Below are 20,500 nucleotides of genomic sequence, written 5' to 3'. Positions count from 1 at the left end.
GTTGCCTGTCTGTGTGTGTCTCTCTCTAATACAAGGACAGAGTTTCTAATTTACTGATTAGGGAACTTGCTGAACATCTCTCCATCTAGGGGCATAATGTTATGCTAGTGAATTACATGTTTTACTGAGCATGCTCATCATTCTTCTGTTTTGTTCTCCTGCTCCCAGTGATGTTCACACCAAATCTTGCATTGACTACACTGGGAACAGGAGCAAGCCCTTAGATTATCAAATTCTTCATGCCAAAGGCTTCTCTGACTCACTGAAATGGTCTGTAAACCTCTATGATAGTCAATTCTTATCTCCAAGCTAATTGGTCTCTTATACTTTATTCTCCCCACCATTACAGTGTACAGTTGCATCTAGACAGTCTATAAAACAGGAATGTTGAAAGGGGCTTTATATTGTTGCTGTAAATTTATTTTCATGGATTTTTGAAATGCATTTTCATGGATTTTAAAGCCATCGATATAAATATCCAGTGAACTCTTTGCAATAGGCTGCAGAGCTTTGAAAGCGAGATGTTGAAAACATCCCGGAAGAAGGATATTTCAGTTTTCTATGGATGAATATTCACTTCTCAGCCTCACACACATCACATAGGTGACCAGGGTCCAACCCCAGCTAGAAAGTTATCCTTCTGATGACTATACAGCTCCTGCTGTGACCATATGTTGACCACTGATTGCTTCCTGATAGCCGAGTGAGATTAGAGGTTTAAAAAATAAAAATCAACAGAGGACTGAGTGATTAGGTCACAAGCTGACCTAGAAATGGCAGAGCATCTTCAACACACATTTTGAAGCATGGAAGATTACCTTGTGGGGAGCAGCGTGTGTGGAGTATATGGTGAGGGGGAGGAAACAGTCCAATTTTGCTTGTACATAGGCTCAGCTATCAGTGATTTTTAGATGACATATAGGCCGGAAAGGACAACAAGTTGAAGCATTACTAGGGATTTGGAGTCAACCTGGGCATCCGTAGGGTACGTTCTCTTATCATGGTTGAGGGGTGAAGAGAAAAAATAAGAGACTTGTGGGGATGTTAATAAAAGCCCTGAGGCAGGGTTGAAGCTTAGAAGGATGCTGTCTGTTATCCCTGGACAACAATATGTCTAATCATTGGTGATGACACACAAGAAATGAAAAATCTCAATTTAGCACTGGGACTGCAGAGCAACACATCAGTCCCCATCCAACTAGGAAATAGGCCAGTGGGCACAAGAAAGCGAGGTAGGCTCAACACTGCTTATGATGCAGAAGCCACTACTGGAACTCACCAGGACAGGAATTGTACCCTCCTTCCTGGCTGTCCACTAGTGCAGACACTCTAATAAACAACACAAAGAGACAGTTTGATTTGATTGCACAGAGCTCTCAATCTGGCACCAACAGGAAAGTTGCTCAGGGCTTGATGCTCAGTGCCCTCCATATCCAGATACAGGAATAGGAGCTGGGAGGACAATTAGCCCCTCGCAGGACTGAGCTCATAATATGTATAGTTCAGTCCCTCAGGGGCCCATACTGCTTCTAATACTGTCTCTGTTTTGCATCTGATAAAGGTCCGCCTTACTAGATTCCTCCCAGCTCTTGCTGAACCTGAAGTAAGAAGAGACTGAAAAGTCAGGGGTGGTTTCTGTTCAGTGGTTAACTAACCTGATAAAAGCAGCTACTGGAAGGAAATTGATAAACCTGATTAAAAATAATTTTTTCTATATCATGTAAAATTAACCTATGGAACTCACAGTCACAGGATATAACTCTGGTGAATTGTGGAGTAACTTTCAAAAATGGAGAAGTACACTGTGCGGAAGAACAGCAACTACAATTACCTAAATGAGGGGGAAAGGAGAAGTTTTCAATAGCTTGCTGCACTGGCTGATCCCATGATGGGATCAGTAAATAATATCCATTGCACATTATATGGGTGGGGAGAAATTACATTTTTCCCTGAAGCTTCTAGCCTGCACTATTGTCAGAGACAGGCTTGTGCCTCTATTGGGCTCTTCCAGCGTGATAAAAGCGATGTTCTCAAGAGATATTGGTGAAAAATCAATACAGGCAGGAGAGCTTCAGCGATCAGTGTCAACGTTCAGCCATGAAATGAGTCTTCATTTTAGTGCCAACCATGAAAGTGAAAATCAGGGCAGTTCTGATCAGCTCCAGCTGGCAGAAAATAGCACCAGCTGGCTGATTTTGAGCAGGAGATAATGATGGTAGCATCTGTGAGCAATCAGTAGAGGGCAGCCTACCACACTGAGGGCACGTGCTCTGTGCTTCTCTTTCACCCCACGAATTCCTTGCAAACTCGATTTCCCCTCTGTCTGTCCTTTTTCTTTCTGATCTGATTTTCACGGACATTTAGGAAGGTAGCAGCTGCTTAGCTCTGGGGTGTGTCTACACCTTAGGTTAAGTCGTGACCATAGCATGAGTAGGCAGCCCTTTAATGCAGGTAGCCTGGGAAAGAATAGCGGTGTAATGCTCTAGTCATCTAAGCACAAGCCTGTTGCAGCACCAAGGTATATAGCAGGGCTGTTAGATTAACTCTAAGGCCCGTGTTGTCATGCCACCCCGCTAACTAGCTTAAAGGCCACTTGGATATGTTACAATTATACCTGCATTTGCAATGTCTGCATAACCTGGGATGAAAATCTGATAGGGGCTGTATAGCTGGGCCTACATGATCTCATGAGTACAGGACATCACAAAGCAAGCAATGCTTTACCGTGGGACACAACCAAAGCCACACAACTTGAAACCAGACCTGCAATGAATCATTTGGGTGTTAACCCTGCTGACTACGTGGGCTAGAACATTACTCTATGAATACCATACAAAAGAACAGAGCCTTAGCTGGTGTAAATCCGCATCACTCTGTTGTTTTCAGTGGAGCTGCACCTGTTTACGCCCGTTCAGGAGCCAGCCTAGAATCTACATCCTGTGGCTACAGTTTATTTCAATTAGACTCTGAATGTCAGTGGCTAAAACAAGCTGTTTAGCCAATAGAGAAAAATGTTATTCTAGCTATTTTCTAGGGTTCCTTTTTCAAAACATTATTGCAGCCTCGGCTCCACAAATACATTTAACTGGTCAGTATGTAAAATGAACACAGGCTGTAGGAGCATTTTCCATTGCCTCCCCCTGGGACAGCCTCTTTCACCTTTACATTAAAAAAAAAAGAAAAGAAAATCAAACCACGTGATTGAAATGGGACAGCAGCCTGGCCTTCTGGCCCTGGAGAGGCTGTGATGCACGACTCAGCCAATCTCAGGCTTGACAAATGGTGTCAGTAACATTTTTTTTTAAATCCATCATATTTTCTCTGGCCTAATTTCCCTCCTTGAGCTTTCTGGTTGTTTTAATTTTCGAGACGTATCACCTCAAGGGGAGTACTTTGCAGGTTCTGGTATGGGTAGTAAATTTCTTTAGGCAGATACACAGCTGGGGCCCAAAAGGATGAGCTGCAATGGATGTATAGCCCCAGGTCCTTGGCCATGGTGAAGGAGTGCACTGGACAGCTTGTTTGAAGCCAGTCGCGGGTTGGCTACATGCCAGGTTAGTGCCCTAAAGAGCCAGGAGGCCATTATTGTAGCTGGAGTATGAGGCAGGCCTGGTCGGCTGCAGAGATGGGGCTGGAAGAGGAGAACTTTGCTGCACTGGTTCCAAACACAGGGATGAAGGCCACATCTCCACTTGCGGGAAGATGGACACTGCAGCGGTTGATCTTTCGGCGATCAATGTAGCGGGTCTAGTAAAGACCCACTAAATTGAACGCTGAGGGGGCTCCCGTCAGCTGGAACTCCTCCTCCTCGCAAGGAGAAAAGAAAGTTGACAGGAATATTTCTCCCCTAGACCTCTCGCTGTGAGGACAGTGCTGAAATTCGGCTTAAGGTATGTTGACTCCAGCTACGTTCTTTGCGTAGCTGGAATTGTATATCTTAAACCATAGTGTGCCACAGGAGGTTCAGCCAGGTCCATACTGTCAGCTTTAGTCGTGCTTTGCACCATCTGCATAGAGCTGCATAGAGCACGGGGGAGAAGCTGTGACCAGGCATCAAGGTAATTTCACTGCAGGTTGCTTTGGCTAGGAGAGAGCTGGTGAAGAAAGGAACAACAGCTGCAAGCCCCTTTACTGACAGGAACAAGGGGTCCTTGTTCACACAGGTAGGCTGCTTTGTACCCTCAGTGGGTGTGTTTGTCAGTATCCTGTGCCCAGAACCCACCCCCCAGAAACTTTTCACGTGGGATGCATAACTGAACCACTCTCTTTGACCTAGCATGGGGTCTACACTCTGTTATCGTATGCTTAGCAGCAAAACAGGCAATTAAAAGACTAAAACAATTGTCACACTACGGCTGAGTCTGGACTGACATGATTTTGTGCAAACACTTTTAACGGAAAAGTTTTTCCGTTAAAAGTATTTGCGCAAGAGAGCGTCTATACTGGCAGGTGCCTTTGCGCGAAAGCATCCATGCCAGAGTAGATGCTCTCTTGCGCAAGAAAGCTCCGATGGCCATTTTAGCCATCGGGCTTTCTTGCGCAAGAAGTTAACTTGGCTGTCTACACTGGCCCTCTTGCACAAGAGCGCTTATCCCTGAGCGGGAGCGTCGGAGTATTTGCGCAAGAACCACTGATTTTGTACAGTACAAAGTCAGTGCTTGCGCAAATACTCGCGGCCAGTGTAGACAGGCAGCAAGATTTTGCGCAAAAGCAGTTGCTTTTGCACAAAATCTTGCCAGTCTAAACGCAGCCTACGTGTACAGCACAGGAAAATACAGCGTGCATTTTGATAGGTACCGATAAAACAAAAATACCAATGGATCTAACTATGCATTTGCCATGCTCAATTGTGGAAGAGCAGTAGTGGCTCCTGGCATGTGGGGCTTGACCCAGCTTCCTGCCCTGGGCATTGCAATCCAGTGCACACGGTCACTTCAATGATTTATGTTACAGTAGCACCTCACTGGCTCACGGCCCGGCCTAGTGCAGACACAACTATCCCTGCACTGAAAAGCTCACCATGGAAATAGCTGCATCTGGGAGAGGAATGACCAGTCAGGTGACTTGCCCAAGGTCATGCAGCAAATCATAGAATAATAGGACTGGAAGGGACCTCGAGAGGTCATCGAGTCCAGCCCCCCGCCCTCAAGGCAGGACCAAGCTCCGTCTACACCATCCCTGACAGATGTCTATCTAACCTGTTCTTAAATATCTCCAGAGAGGGAAATATCTCAGTGGCTGAGGTGGGAATAACACCCTCCCTCTCATGACTCATGGTCTAATGACTTAGCCCTAGACCCCCGGGCTGCCTCTGCTCCCTTCCACCTGCTCCCCACTGACTCAGCTCTGAAACAAGAGCCGTTGCTATGGCGACGCACCGGTGCCTCTGCCTGTCACCATAACCCTGCCTCCTCTGACTGGACAGTTCAGCAAACACCAGCCGCCTTCGCGATTTTTTTCTTCCAAAGAGACGGTTGACATCTTTGTGCCCAAGAATGCCGCTGGAGGCGAAGAGTTTCCTTTCAGAATCACTGCCCCAGCTGCAGGATCTTGGATACAAAACAGGTTTCTTACGCATGTCCCTGGACGCCAAGCCCCAGTAAAGTGTGCTCCCTTGAGGGTGGCCTGGAGCTCAATTAAGACTGTTGGATTTCTTTCCCAAGTGTAAATTGCTGTGATTCAGAGGCTGAGCCCTTCCCGACACTCTTCCTGCACCCCAGGAAGAAAGAATCCTCTCTCTGCACAGGCAAGTTTCTCCTCCTTTGGATTTTCCTTTTGCCAGCCTATCTACCAAACCAGAGCTCAGTGCACGCTGGGCGTTGCTCAGGACAAAATGCATGGGTGGGCTCAGGATTGTTCCACCAGGGTGACCAAAAGAGAAACCTGTATCTATGACTCTTGTGCTCAGACCCATCACCGGAAACCAGTCCCCACCCTTAAAGGGGAAACCAAAGGTGAGCACCAGCCAAACCACTGAACCCGACAGCCTCCCAGGGAGCTGAATTAAGAGCAAGAGTTTTAATAGCACTGTGGCTTGGGGGACTGGAAATCTGCCTTGGGGCTGAGTTTTCACAGGTATTGAGCACAAGCAGCCGTTCTGGGTCCTGACAGCACCCCTGAAAATCGGCCCCTAATGGGAAGGAGCTGCAGTGGCCCTTCTGTGCATCTGAATCCCACGCTGATTTGTCTGCTTTTCCAAAGCCTTCCAGTCTTTCCACAGCGGCCATGAATTGTTCCAGCTGTGTGGTGTGGTATGAGCCAGGACCAGTGACATGCGGAGGAAGCAGGCCCGGTAGCTCCCCACACCCCCAGGTATGGGGTTGGCAGTAGTTGCAGTCTGTATTCCAACTTAGCTAGCACTCCTAAGAGGGAATTCCTCCTTGGTGAAACAGGCCATTCACTTGGGGGGGGGGGGAGGAGGGTTGTGATTCAAAGGTGTTTCCTGTAAGAAGTGCAGCCACAACAGAGGAACTGAGAGCCACAAAGCCTGGCTTCTATTCCTGGCCTTTGACCTATTGGGTCCTTATGTTGTATGGTATGTTCTTTGCCCCTCCATTTTCTCAGCTGTAAATTGAAGCTAATAATTACTCACTGGGGTTGTGAAACCAGGGTCTGTAAAGTGCTTTGCCAGCCTCGGATAAAAGACAATAGAGCTGTGCCAAGCACTATGCTGGATGATTAGTGTTACTTCTTATTATGCGTGCCTAGAGCCCGCCGGCAGAGCAGGGCTCCACCGTGCAAGGTGCTGAACAAACATACAATAAAAGACAGTCCCTGCCCCCAATGCTCTTACAGTCTCATCTGTTTTCGCAACACCCCTGTGAGGCCGGGGAGTGTAATTCTAGGTCCACTGCAGAGATGGGCTTCTGACGCCTGGACAGCCTGTGACTTGCCCCAGGTCACACCAGAAATTTGTGGCAGAACAGAGCAGTCTAGAGCCGAGGCATCCCTGACCACTGGAATATGCGTGATTAACAATACGAGTGAATTCATTGTATTCGTATGGGCTCCGCCAAGTAAAATATAATAATCTAGCAGCCAGAGCTGCATAGATATACTAATAAATAGCAAGTATTTTATAACTGAACCGGGTCCTTTATTTCTTTTCTAATGAGGTTGTGGGGTTAGATTTCTCCAGGTTGGGATTTTTGTGTTTTGTTTTTTTTTACTTGAAAATGAGATCCAGTCCCTCCCCCATTCTGTTAAACGGCTTTGTTTTAGACAGCACCATGGTCTATGGAATGTAATAACCGCTGCTAAATATTTAACAGCACGTAAATATTTTAGAGAGAGCCAGGAAGGGCTAGGGATGGAGCGTAAGCGCTGCGAGTCGGAAAGAAGACAAAGGCTCGGGCCAGAGGAAGCTAAAGAAAAGTGCTGGAAAAGACAGAGGCTGTTGCCGAGGAGGAAAACGTATAAGTCTTCGTTCTTAGCAGGATGGTAGCACCTACCGCCTCTCCGCCCCCTGGGCGAGGTGACACCCTGTCCCTGTGCTGAACAGCTTGCAGTCTAATGAGACAAGACAGCCACAGGCTGGGTGGGGCGGCGGGGGGTGGAGTACACCGAGGTCCCAATATTTCAGAGCAGGTCAGTGGCAGGAGCAGAACCAAGCATTTTGATTCCCTGCCTGGGCCCAAAACCATGTTGCTTCTCAAGTAAGTCCATTAATGGCTATTAGCCAGGATGGATAAGGAATGGTTTCCCTTACCTCTGTTTGTCAGGAGGTGGAGATGGATGGCAGGAGAAAGATCGCTTATGTTAAGTAGCCTTTCCCTTCTAGGTCTTTGTGTGGCGGAGGCCCTCTGAACATGGATTGCCTCCTTTCTGCATCGAAAGCAGACTGTCAACGGCAGGACAGACCTAGCCATTTGTGCTCCCTGGGGCTGGCTAACGTGTCAAGGGCTTAGAGCAGGGGTCAGCAACCTTTTCAAAGCAAAGAGCCAAACTACATCAAAATTCAGAAGAAGTGGCCAACAACGAGCCAGGCTATAAGGATGCCCATCTGCATGACTGAAAATAAATAACGTAACGTTATCGGTAATTGGCAGTGATTAATAATGGCATCCATGAAATGTACTCACAGACTTTATTTCCTGGGACTTCTGCTGCTGGGGTGCAGTTTGTGGATGGGGGTGCAGGAGTCAGGGTGGGGATGTCTGAGGGGCTCCGGGTAGGGGGCTGGGGTGTGTGGGAGGTGTAGGAGGCAGGGCAGGGTGCTGGAGGTGGGAGGTAGAGTGTTGGGGGGGGACCCTGGGGTTGGATTTCCTTAGCGGGCCAGTGCTGAGCAGATGTCTCTGGGCAGCAACAGCTGGATGGGGAACTGGGCCGGGATCACCACAGCTGGATCGTGGCATCTTCTATCTGTGCTGCAGCAGGAGTAGGGCTGCTGCTGCCAGCCCTTCCTGCGGCCAGATGGGGGCAGACTGCGGGGTCTGTCCCAGGATCGGGGCCGGGGACAGGGTGCTGCGACCGGATGGGGGCTGGGCACTTTTACTTTCTCATGTTTGTTTACCAAACTTCACTTTAAATAAAGGAAAATATAATGTCGGACAAAAGGTTTCAATATTGTCTTTATTGTGGCGGGGTGGGGAACCTTTTTTGGGTCAGGGGCCGTTCACCCACAGAAATATCAGTCTGGGACCACATAACTGAGAAACAAAGAACCAACCCCTCCTAAAATCCCCAACCCTCACTGATGTGACCCCCAACTGAGGCACCTCACTCCCCTGGTGCTCTAGCCCCATGGGGAGGTGGGGCAGAGAGGACTGAGGTTCAAGGCCTCAGGCCAGATTAACACTTTGGGGTTATAAGCTTAGTGGATTTTGAGGGGCCTCCCGTAGACTTTGGGGTAGGGCCAAAAATGAGGGATCCAGTGTGCAGGACAGAGCTGCCAGAGAGTGAGATAGGGATGGGGGTGCAGGATCTGGGTGGGAGATAGGGTGCAGGAGCAGGCTGGGGTTAGGTGTCTGGGCAGGGGGAAGGTGACAGGAGGGGTTGGGGGGTAGGGATTCTGGCCAGAGGGCAGGAGCAGGGGGAGGGTAGGTGTCTGGCCAGGGGGGAGGTGTCAGGAGCCGGCTGGGGGTAGGCTGCCTGGCAATGAAGGGGGGGGGGGGCAGGAGCAGGGTGCAGATGGATGTGTGGCCAGAGGAGAGGGGGCAAGACCAGGGTGCAGGTGGGTGTGTGGCCGGGGGGAGGGAGCAGGAGTAGGCTGGGGGTGCCGGGTCTCAGCACGGGGAGACCAGGGGGTGCAGAGTCTGGGTGGCACTTACTTGTTTTTAATCCCTGCACTGCTCTCAGGCTCCCTGTCCCAGGCCTGGCTTCCCGCTGCTCCATTGGCTGGATTCTGGTAATGGAGCAGCATGCTGGTGCACTGCTGTTCCCCCAGCCGGGGGAATGGAGTGGGGAGAGGGAGCCGTTTGTGGCTTTGCCCCTTCCCTGATAGCGCAGTGAGGCTCGGGGCTTTCTCCACCACTCCTCCCCACAGAACACCAGCACGGGCTCCCCGTTGCAGGAGGGAGGGAGTGATGGGGGCTGAGCTCCAGCTGTGAGCCACATTTGGCTCCTAAGTCCCTGCTCGGGTGGCGCTAATGGAGCTGCTGGGGGACCAGGCCTGCCCTAGAGATGTAAAGCCTCTATGAGGATGGTGCAGCCCCAGAAAGTTGGGGGGCTTGGGGTAAGCTGCACCATGACAAGGGCATGCTCCACATCCCTGCTCAGTGGGATGTGTGAGGGAAGCACCACAAGGGATGTTCGCAAAGACTTCCTGCCTTGGGCCCCTCCCATGAGTTTTGCCACAGGGAGGGGTGCTCCAACTCCATTGTTTTCTATGATTGACTAAGGCTTTTTAGTTATTATAGGCCTGTGTGATGGGGTGTGTCTGCCCCCCACACTGGGCCAGGAGGGCTTAATGCCCTGTGAGCAGAGGAAACCCCACCCCCTACCCTCACTGGGCATGCTCCAAAGGCTGGAGCAGTATAAAAAGGAGCAGCTCAGCTCAGTCGGGGCTGGACACTGAGGGAGAAGGACCTCCTGAGCTACCCCCGCAGAGAACCAGACAGTGGGAGCTGAGACCCAGGAGACAACCTGGAACTGCCAGCACCAGAGGAGCCCCGAGGAGAGGTGGGTGCTGCAGAACCGAAGGACCTGGAGACCACGTGGAGCATCCCCATGCTGACACTGGTAGGAGTGACCCAGGGAGGGTGCTGGAGTGGTAACTTGCACCTGGGTGAGCTTGTTGTGTTGCGGTTGGATTCCCTACCCAGTGAGTGGTGGCGCACTCTGCCACTAACAGGGCCCTGGGTCGTGGTCTGGTGGAGTAGGATGGGCCTGGCCCCTCGCCCCCTCCCCATTGGAGCAATTGCCCCAAACTATTGACACTAGCCATTAGGCTGTGCTGCCCTGAACCAAAGACAAGCCTTATTGACACTAGCCATTAGGCTGTGCTGCCCTGAACTGTGGGCTACCCTTGACTAGCCATTGGGCCGCACTGCCTCAGGATGAGGTGTGTTTGCAGTGTGACAGCCTGATGCTGCTCATGTTTGCACATGTACAAGTCACCAAAGTCCAGAGAGGGATACCAGTGGAAGAGACAGGCCCACTGGTTTAGATGGCCTTACAGTGGACAGCTTTTTATAGGAATGCTGCTTATTCTTATTCTAAATGGCTACTGCATAGATGTGCCTGCCACTCCGAAATACAGACAAAGATGAATTCCCTGTGCCCCAAAGCGCTCACAGAAATGCCGTTCTCGTCTATTGTTTGGGGGAAGTATTAGAAACAAATTACTTCCCAACCAGAAGAGGGTAAAGCTTTCAGAGGAAAGAAGGCTGCTACCCTGCAGTCACCCCAGACTTCTCCAGGCTGAAGAGAGGCTTGGACAACTCCCCCGCATTTGTTGGCTCCTCTAAACAGAAATGTGATGCATTAACTAGGATTGGAAGCACAGGGATGGACTGATTGCCACGAATGAGGGTCAAGAAGAAAATGCTACCCCCCTCCCCCCCACACACAGTGCCTGGGACAAATTAGTAAGAGCCCTGGGGTGTCACTTTCCTCTGGAGCATTGAGTTGGGATCATGGGTTGCTGGTATCCCACACCAGCAATTTCCAGTGTCAAGGGGCTGTGGGTCTGGTGGGAGCTCTGGTCCTACCCATGGGTTCTGCATTGTTCTCGGTTGTAGTTTTAGTGGTTTGGAGAACAATGGTGGTTTCTCCAAAGCATTACAGCAGTTTGGGCCAAATTCCTTTTAAAACAAAATATTGAACACCACTCCCCCCTCAACTATAGCCTGAGTTCAAACCTCTGATATGATAGGAATGGAGATTGCCTATCTCCTAGAACTGGAAGGGACCTTGAAAGATCAAGTCCAGTCCCTGGCCTGCACAGCAGGACCAAGTACCACCCCTGACAGATTTTTGCCCCAAATCTTCTCCTTGAGGATTGAGCTCACAACCCTGGGTTTAGCAGACCAATGCTCAAGCCACTGAGCTATCCCCCCACCCCCTGAATTTCATCTGCCACCGCTACAGGCCCTGCTAATGTTACACCTAGCGCATTGTAAGGCCGAGTCTCCCAACGCTGTTTGTAGCTCTGAGTCTATGCTCCGCACTAAACAGTGTTACACCAGCATAAAACTGGAGCAACAAGGTGAAGAATCGGGCCTATTTGTCTGGGATATGCCCAATAACTGCTAACGTCACATTACCAACTCTCACCCTATCGATTGATTGAGATAATTTTGTATAAAGGATTCAGACATGAAACATGATGGAAAGACAAGCCAGCCTGACAGAAGCTTTCAGGTCTTACTCATGTTGCTGAGAAAAATCTCTTCTTAGGTTTCTGACAGCCTGTCACAAGATGAGAATTTGGCTTGTGGTCATGGGAAGATACTATCGCATTTGAAGTGAAAGTAGGAAAGGGAAATATTAACATCTCCTTCAGGACATGGGATTTTACCAGCTGTGTTCTGAGAAGAGATCATTGATTCAGTTGTTTTCACAGTCCAGTCATCTCCACTACTAAGAAAACCCTATGTCTAAAACTCAAATGATTAAAATAGTAAAACAAAGAAACCCTCCACCTCCTTCCTGTTCGTCGCTTACAGAACTTGGTCTCTTTATCTGGGAAGCCTATTTACATAATGTAACTGATTTCAGAGGCTCCCCTTTGACTAATCAAAATGCAGCCTGCTGGGATTTTTAATTGCTGGAAGTTTCTTTGAGCTGTGCTGGAGTTTTTACTTTGGGCAGCGGAGCGCTTTCTTATTTCTTCAGTAAAAATGTTTCAGCTCTCATCTGCTGGTCAGGAGATAGCTGGCATGCACTCACCGTTAGTAGGTGCATAGATGAACAGATATGGGCAGAAATTCACAACAGATTAGCCAAAAAGCTGGGAGGGGAAGGGTTGCAACTCTGATTCACGCCAATGTGAACGTGAACTAGAGGGAGTGATGTCACCGAATTGCCTGGGATGCCACTACCCCTATGGCTTATTTTGTAACTGTCTGGAAAGCAAACATACTTTAAATGGCAATTGACTCTAGCCATTAGGCTGTGCTGCCCTGAACTGAGGGCTACCCTTGACTCTAGCGATCAGAGGGTATGAGTGTGTGTGAGAAGGACTGAACCATCTTGGCTAAAAGCATCTTTAAAACCCTTAAGTGATATAGGCCCTCGACTACTAGAAGCTGGGACAGGATCATTGATTATTTGATAATTGTATAGTCTATTCACTCCCTCTCAAGCATGTGGCACCAGCTACCATTAGAAGACAGGACACTGGACTAGATGGTCCAGTTGTCTGATCTGGTATGGGCGTTCTCTTATTATGTAGGCTCCTAAGAGAAAAGCATTTCCCTCCTGCAAGAACAGGGGTGTATCAAATGAAATCTTGCAATAACCCAGCCTACAGATTAGAAAGGTTGTAGCACATGGACGTCATAGATGGGTTAGTTGGTAAAGTCTCACTGGGAAAATCTGTAGGAAATGGTTCTGCAGGGAGGAAGGAAAATGTGCCAGGAAAATAGACCCTGAGGGACAAGGAGAGACCTAGGCCTCCCTGACCCCAGACAGCTGAGCTCCATTCAGCCCACTTTACTAGGGGCATTTCCCACCAGTGGCTGCCTCTGGAACGCTTCATGAACAGGGCTTCCACAGCCTGGGGAAAAGGCAGGGAGGTCCACATAAAGCTGCATGCTTTCCTGTGGAGTTAGGGGTGGCCAATATATGCATCCTTCCCCATCACTTTCTAGCCTTGTAAAGGGCCGTGCTCAGGGTCCCAGGAATTCAGAAGGGGGGTGCTGTGCTTCCCCACCTATCTGGATGTGGTGTGATGAGTGGACCTGGTAAAGGAGGATCAGGTTTCAAGAGGAGACCCTGTTCCCACTAGACGCTGTAGAATGCAAGCTCAGACCAGTTGCTAGTAAACTGAGGCCTCTTGCACGACAGGTAATACTGCTTTTATGTATGCTCAGTCTCCTTCAAAATTCTGCCCATTTGCGGTATTGCTCATGCTGGATTAAAGCCAAAGCAGCTAGAGCAGCATGCAGAAGACCGAACAGGCTGGCGTGCTCTCGTGCGACACGCGTATGACAACTTCGAAGAGTAGCAATGCATACGCCTGATTGATGCTCGTGAAAGGAGAAAAGCAACAGTAGCAGCCACACCGACAGAGCCAGGACAATTTCTTTGCCCCCATTGTGAATGCCCATGCTGTTCAAGGCTTGGACTCCTCAGCCATATGTGAGTCCACAACCAACGAGCCTGTGCAAGCTCAAGACGTCATCATCAGACACGACGGACTACCAACAAAAACAAAATCCCATGGCTAGCTAATGAGAGACTGGGAGAGCTTCATGTAAATCTTGGTAGGGCTAATTTGGTAGGGCCCAATGCTTTGATAAATTTCTTTTCTAGTGTCACATCCTAGATCATTCAACATTTAAATGTACTTGTCCACCCTCTGTGCAGCTTGTTCGTATTTAGCTTTGTGGGAGATTTAAGCTAGGCTGGTAGGCTGGACTTTGGTTTCTCATCAGCTTCTCTTCCTGGTTCTCAGGCATTTGCAGGCTGCTGGTATGTTGGGGTTACCTGTGATAGAGGGGAATGATTTTTAAAAAAGCAAACACACACTTGTCAGTGGGATGCTTGTCAGTCCTTGCATGGTTACGTTAGTGGTGCTGAAGAGGGGGTTTTGTTTTATTTTGTTTTGTTTTTGCTTTGGATATTGGCTGTAGTTTGCCCTTTGGTGGCACTGTTCTGCCTTTTTAACTTAAAGGAGGTGCTGGGTAACTGATGTAGACAGATCCCCTTTGTAGCTGTTGGCTTTTTGGGCTGGGCACTTCAGGGTGTAGGCCATGGGTGTATCTTTCATGGCCGAGCTAAGCTCATGCCACACAACGTTTCGCTGAGTACTAACTTGAAACGAAAATGGAATTTGCATGAATTCCATTGACCCACCCTAAGTATGGCCTGGTCTACACTAGGACCTTAGTCCGAAATAATTTGTAAGTGATGCATCCACCCTACCAAGCCCATTATTCTGGAAGAAGGGTCTGTGGAATTCAAACTCTGTACTCTTGCTTTTCCTGAGGAGTAAGGCTCATTCCAAACATGTAAGTTTGAAATAACATGCGTGTGGATGTGCCAGTGCCGCTAATTCAAACTAACTAGCTTCAGGGAGGCCTCCTGCAGCTCCCCAGTGTGCTTTCTGGGGCTCTGAGTCCAAGGTAGCATGTCCCCATTAACAGAGCCTGCTGCAGACTAAATTCAATTCTTCCCTGTGGTGAGGACATGGAAGTCTGAATCTGTTAAATCAGTAGACCAGAAGTCAAATTTAGTAAATTGGAAATAATCTCCTAGTGTAGACATGGCCTATGTGACTAAGGCAAGCAGATATGGCTTTTAATGTCAAATATTTAAGGTCTCTTCCCATTTGTTTTTAACCGAGCACTTTGTTCTGAGACGCAACAGCTTGCAACTGAGTGTGACTTTTGCATAGGGTCTGTTTTCACATAGTGGTGCCTATTTGGAATATAAATGAAACCTGATTTCACTTACCACAAAACACAGGCCAAGAATCACAAATATTTCTATTCATTTTAGATTTTTATAAAGCAAGCTGCTCGTTCCCCCTCCCCCTTCTAAGAAACAAAGCTGAATGGACAATGTTCCTTTAAATATAAAAAAAATCAACTCAAACATTGACTGAGATTACACATGTATTTCAGACTATAGACAAGGTGTGTTCAGAGCTATTATGGCATTATCAGAACATGATATGGGTGGGTGCATAGCCTGATATTTCAGCTGCATTTTACCTGCATACTTGGCTTGTGTTAAGGGCCTGGGCCTGCAATTTACAAAGTGTGACCAGATCTCTGCTGAGGTCACTGGGACTTGCCATAGTTTGTAGGAGTCTTATAAATTGGAGATAGTTATAGCCATGCATTTTATAACAACAAAATCACAACCACCTGAAAATCCACATCTAAGGCTGGCACGTCACATTAAATTCAAGTGACTGGTGAAGAAAGGACACGATTGACATGCATCAAAAAATACACCCTCCCAACAAACTCAGCTGGGTTTTGAAGATTACGGAAGAAGATTACAGGGTCCAGGTTCTGAGGTGAAAGAACTAACATCCGCCTTTCCTGGGCAGCTCCTCTTTCTGTTAATTTGTATTTTAGGCAGATATAATTTCTCTGAGCAAGTGTTTCCCATCAGGTTTGAGGGCCATTTCTTCACCTGAGAGATGAAGATAGTCTCTTGAATACGCATTTAGTTAATAGTTTGTTTACTGTTTAAAGGAAGCAGCACTGTTTTGACTCTATCATCAACGCAGAGCAGAGGTGCCATGGAAACTAGGAGTCAAATCCTGCTTGCCTAGCTCACATGATTAGTCTCACTGACTTAGTGGGGAGGCTTCCATGGGTAAGATGATGAAGATGTAGCCTTAAATGCCCAGTTCTGTAACATTTGGTCACAAGAGCAGCCCTTACTTGCTATGAGGGCTCTCAAGCCTTACTTAGCCAGTAATCTTACTAGGGTAAGCATGGGTCAATGTAATAACGGTTGCAGAATTGGGCCCAAATGTTTATTGTATTGAGAGATATCTAAGGCCAGAAGGGACCTTTATGTCCATAAGGTCTGACCTTCCACATAATACAGGCCAAAAAGCTTCCCCCAGTAAATTTTGCATTGAGCCCATAACTTCTGATTAAGCAGTGACATATGTTTTAGAAAGCTACCTAGTCTTGATTTAAAGACTCCAACTTAAAGGGAATCCATCATCCCTAGTTTGTTAGACAAGACCTATTTTCCACAAAACTATGTGGATTAGCATAGGATATGCTAGCATCCTTTAGAGTAATCCTGACCGAATCCATGCTAGTCTATATTTTTCTTAAGTATCAGAGGGGTAGCCGTGTTAGTCTGAATCTGCAAAAGCGACGAGGAGTCCTGTGGCACCTTATAGACTAACTGAAGTGTAGGAGCATAAGCTTTTGTGGGCAAAGACCCACTTCGTCAGATGCAAAGACCCACTTCGTCATATATTTTTCTTGGGACTGATGTCAGACTATAGCTTCCAGGGTCATCCTGTTTACCCTTTTAAAATATTAGCACAACCTATGCTTTTTTGGTCCTCTGGGACTTCCCTAGTAAGTCAAGGTTTGCTAGAAATCTGCTATAATAATTCTGAGCACCCTTCAGCAAATTCTAAAATCATTCAAAAAATGCTTTGGGTGGCAAATTATCCACGCCTCCTGATTTTAAAAATGCTTAATCTTAATAGTTGTTTTTTGCATCTTTCTTAATTACTGATGGGTTAGAAAGTATTTCTTTATCACTGTAAGATAAGAATACATCCTTGAGATTTATGTTCTGAAAACAGAACAGAAATATTTGATGATTGCTTTTTTTTTAAACCAGGATTGATAAGGTTACCATCTTGATCTAGTTTCTGAGCTATGCCATAGCTAGAATTTCATGTGTTCCTGATAATAATTTCTTCCTGTCCTTAATCATACTGGCCACAGATTGATAAAAGAAGCTGAAAGCACCAGTGAATAAATCACCCAGAGTTACTAACTGCTAAGTTATATTCAATGCTGTTGGTATCCACCTATTATTTGTTATAATATTATTGCTCTAATCTCTCGATTACAACTGGAGCATTGTGAGGGTATTTTTTCACTTACTAAAACATTCTTAAACAATTTTCAATTATCATTTAGACTTTTATATTTAAATATTTTCTCCCACCAAATTTTTCTCTCAATTGTTTTCAGCTTTAGGAAATTGACCGTTAAAAAGCACCAAGTATATTATTCCTGAGGATTACAGTCTGTTAGTACTTTGTAATGGAAATTAGATTGTGATCACTTGCACCTAGGCAACAATCCATTTTTAGTTTGGTTATCAGAATGAGGACTAATACAGAACTACTAAGTTAGTTGAAATATTTTAAGCATTAGAAATGTATTGATCACTTTTAGAAACTCCAAGTATGTTTGACTAGTATTGGCATGAGAGCTCTAGCATATATCCATCAGCTTGAAATCCCCCATGATACTGCACTTTTTCTGTCCACACATTATTGATAGATGACTAAGAAGCTTCTCTTTCTATTCCTATTTTCTGATTTTTATGGTGTATAGCAGACTTGTCCCCTCTCCCAATACCCTGTCTTGTGGTTTATCAGCTAGTATATCGATCCATAAGCATTTCAGTAATTCTGAAGAAGGTAACACATCTGTGATGTACCTTGCCATGCTCTCTCCTTCTCCCCATTCCTTGTTCTAAATTGGGAGTATCCAGTGAGGTTTAACCTTCCAATTATTTGAATAATCCCACCAGGTTTTACTATTACAAATCAGATCAAATTCCTTTCAAAAATTAGTGTTTCTAACTTCTTTGGTTTGTCACGCAGGCTTCTACCACTGAGTGTTTGTTAGTTCTGTTCTGTACTCTGAGTTATCTCCTACACAAGCTGGGTTTGACACCTTGATTCAATCTCACATTTTCCAGAAGACATAAAATGAAAATGCCCCAGAGACAGTACACTCAGTTCCTCTGAGAGAGAATCTCTGAGAATAAGTGGCACAATGTACGCCAAAAGGAGTCCTAGCTGTACGTAGGGCCGTGTTTGATGTGTATGTCTCGGGGCGTGTTGAATCAAGGGAAATGAAAATGGGAGAATCCAAGAGCATAAAAAGATGCATCAAGAACCTGCTAGAATGAGTACTTAATGGTTCTCATTATGGTCTGTTGGGTAGGTACAAAGTGAGCATTGGTTTCCATTCTTTCTCTGCATAGTAAAGTGATATCAAAAGGTTCTCAAGATACCCTTCTTCCCCATACAGTGGCTTTGCTTTCAGTGTCTTTGCACATTATTGTAAATGTTGCTTCAAATAAGCTCCAATCTGGTAGGGTTTTTTTTGGGGGGGGGGGAGGTAGGGGAGAGGTGGATTATTTCAAAGGGAATGTTGCTTGGTTTCTAGTGTATATGTGGTGGAGGAATTATGAGTGTATAGATCTCTCCAGACCTATATGTAAAACTTCGGGCAAACTGCAGTCTATGAATTTTTTTTTTAACAATAGAGTTGCATATAGAGTCTTGTGGAAGCAGTCTCTCTAAGGAATGGGTCGTGCCCACTAAAGTTCAAGATATTAGATCTCTATTTCTGTTAGTCTCTAAGGTGCTATAGGATGGCTCCTTCCCTTTTTAAGGAAGATCTAGTGGTTTCTCACGGATCTCTGGCTGTCTATATGCACCCAATTTATACTTAGCTAGACTGTGTGGTGAATAATACCCACACCTATTAACCTGTCTTCACGCCGATTCTTATCCCTGTGGGGAGACCAGGAGGGTGAGGTGATCTCTTGTGTTGCACCAACTTATGTCGGTGAGAGAGGAAAGTCTTGGGGCTCACACCCAGCTCTTGTTCAGGCCCCTTTGGGCTTTTTCTCTGGAGCAGCAGCAGGATCTTGTTGAGGTTCAGAACGCCCTGCGAGGTGGTTAGCTGCTCTGGTGAGCCGTCAGCCTTTAGCCACGCCAGGCCCGGCTAGCTAACGTGACCTTGTCCTGTCGCTCCCCCAGCCCCCCGGCTGGCACTAGCAGGAAGGCGATTTCAGCACCTGCCCCGCGGACAGCGCCCAGCCCTCAGCCTGGTTCGCTGACCTGCACCTGGCACTTGCCCTTGGAACGGCACCGGCCAGTAGCTGCTCCCGGCCCTTTTGACCCCAGCCAGCGGCGACCCCAGCCCGGGCACGCAGCAGCCAAGCCCCCTCCCTTCCCGCTGCCAGCGGATCGCACCCCGCCAGGAGGCCCGCCCCAGCCTAGGGCCTCTCTCCCGGCCGCCAGCTGATCCCAGCCAGACCGACAAGTCGCCCACCCCCGCCCCCAGAGGCCCCTGCCCAGCCTAGCAAACACCCACCCGCGTCTGGCCCCCTCTCCCCATCCGCCCCACACAGCGTCCCGGAAATCTTCACCCCGCTGACACTGGGCCCCTAAACCACCCGCCAATGCCACAGCCGATCCTGCCCATCCCCCCCCCCCGACCTCCGTATACACGCACCTGACCACCCCACTAACCCATCCAGCCCCAACGCCCCTGCAGTTCCCACCCTCCGGCGAGGCAGGCAGGGCCCCCTCGCTGAGCAGATCCCTGCACACTGGCCACTGCACCCCCATCCTGCCCTAGGCACTCAGCCATTGCCCTCGCCCGGCCACGCAGGGCAGCCCTGCTGGCTGGGTGCCCCAAGGAGGGTGACCAGTGCTCAGTCATTAGGGGCTTGGTCTGGTAAGGCAACTACCCCCCCCCCCCGAAAATAAGCCTTCCCCTGGCTGTCTGGCCACCCTTGCCCCCAGCCAGGGCTGGCGCAATCCAGCTTCGCTGCGCCCCAGGTATGTGGCCTCCCCGCAGAACAGGCCGGCTCGGATGCAGCCAGCAGCCTCCCTACTGGCCCTGCGCCAGCGAATTCAATCGCACTGAAAAACAGCGGGGCGGCGAGCGGGGGGGCGGACTCACCGAACATCTGGATGTGCCCCTTGGTGATGGGGTTGAAGCTGCCGCAGGAGAGCAGGATAACGTGGGTCTTGGTGGTCTCGGTCATGGTGCCGCTCTTCTGCCAGCTCGCTCCAGCCTCTTTTTGTGTCTCGATGTGTCTGCAGAGGGAGGAGGGAGGCGAGGCGCAGCCGGCGCTGTGGGCTCCAAGGAGCTGAGCCAGACGCAAGCAGTAGCTCTCCCCTCCTCCCTTAACGCTTTCAGCGCCAGAGAGGGGCTGCTGGAGAGAGACAGACAGACACATTCACGGGTGGTTGCTACACACACACAAACTCCACAGAGGGGCTGCTGGAGACAGACAGATACACCTCTCCCCCAGAGAGGATGCTGGAGACAGACACACCTGAGAGTGGCTGCTGGAGACAGGCAGACAGATACACACATCTCCCCCATCCCCAAGAGATGGGCTGTAGGTGGCTGGATCTCTC

The 20,500-nt window shown here is 48.2% G+C and overlaps 1 protein-coding gene across 1 annotated transcript in view; it reads right to left on the bottom strand.

The window, feature by feature from the left end:
- The window catches only part of NMNAT2 (nicotinamide nucleotide adenylyltransferase 2), a 77,211-nt gene extending 56,958 nt beyond the window's left edge, over positions 1–20,253 (bottom strand). The window contains exon 1 of the mRNA XM_075936783.1: positions 20,037–20,253. Coding sequence (XP_075792898.1) covers positions 20,037–20,121 — 85 coding nt within the window. The 5' untranslated portion in view covers positions 20,122–20,253. The remainder of the gene's footprint in view (positions 1–20,036) is intronic.
- Positions 20,254–20,500: the final 247 nt, after the last annotated feature.

This window comes from Pelodiscus sinensis, chromosome 9, assembly GCF_049634645.1.
Source record: "Pelodiscus sinensis isolate JC-2024 chromosome 9, ASM4963464v1, whole genome shotgun sequence".
In the NCBI taxonomy this organism is placed as follows: Eukaryota; Metazoa; Chordata; order Testudines; family Trionychidae; genus Pelodiscus; species Pelodiscus sinensis.
The sequence above is the reverse complement of the archived record's forward strand: the minus strand, read 5'-3'. Positions and strand labels throughout refer to the sequence as shown.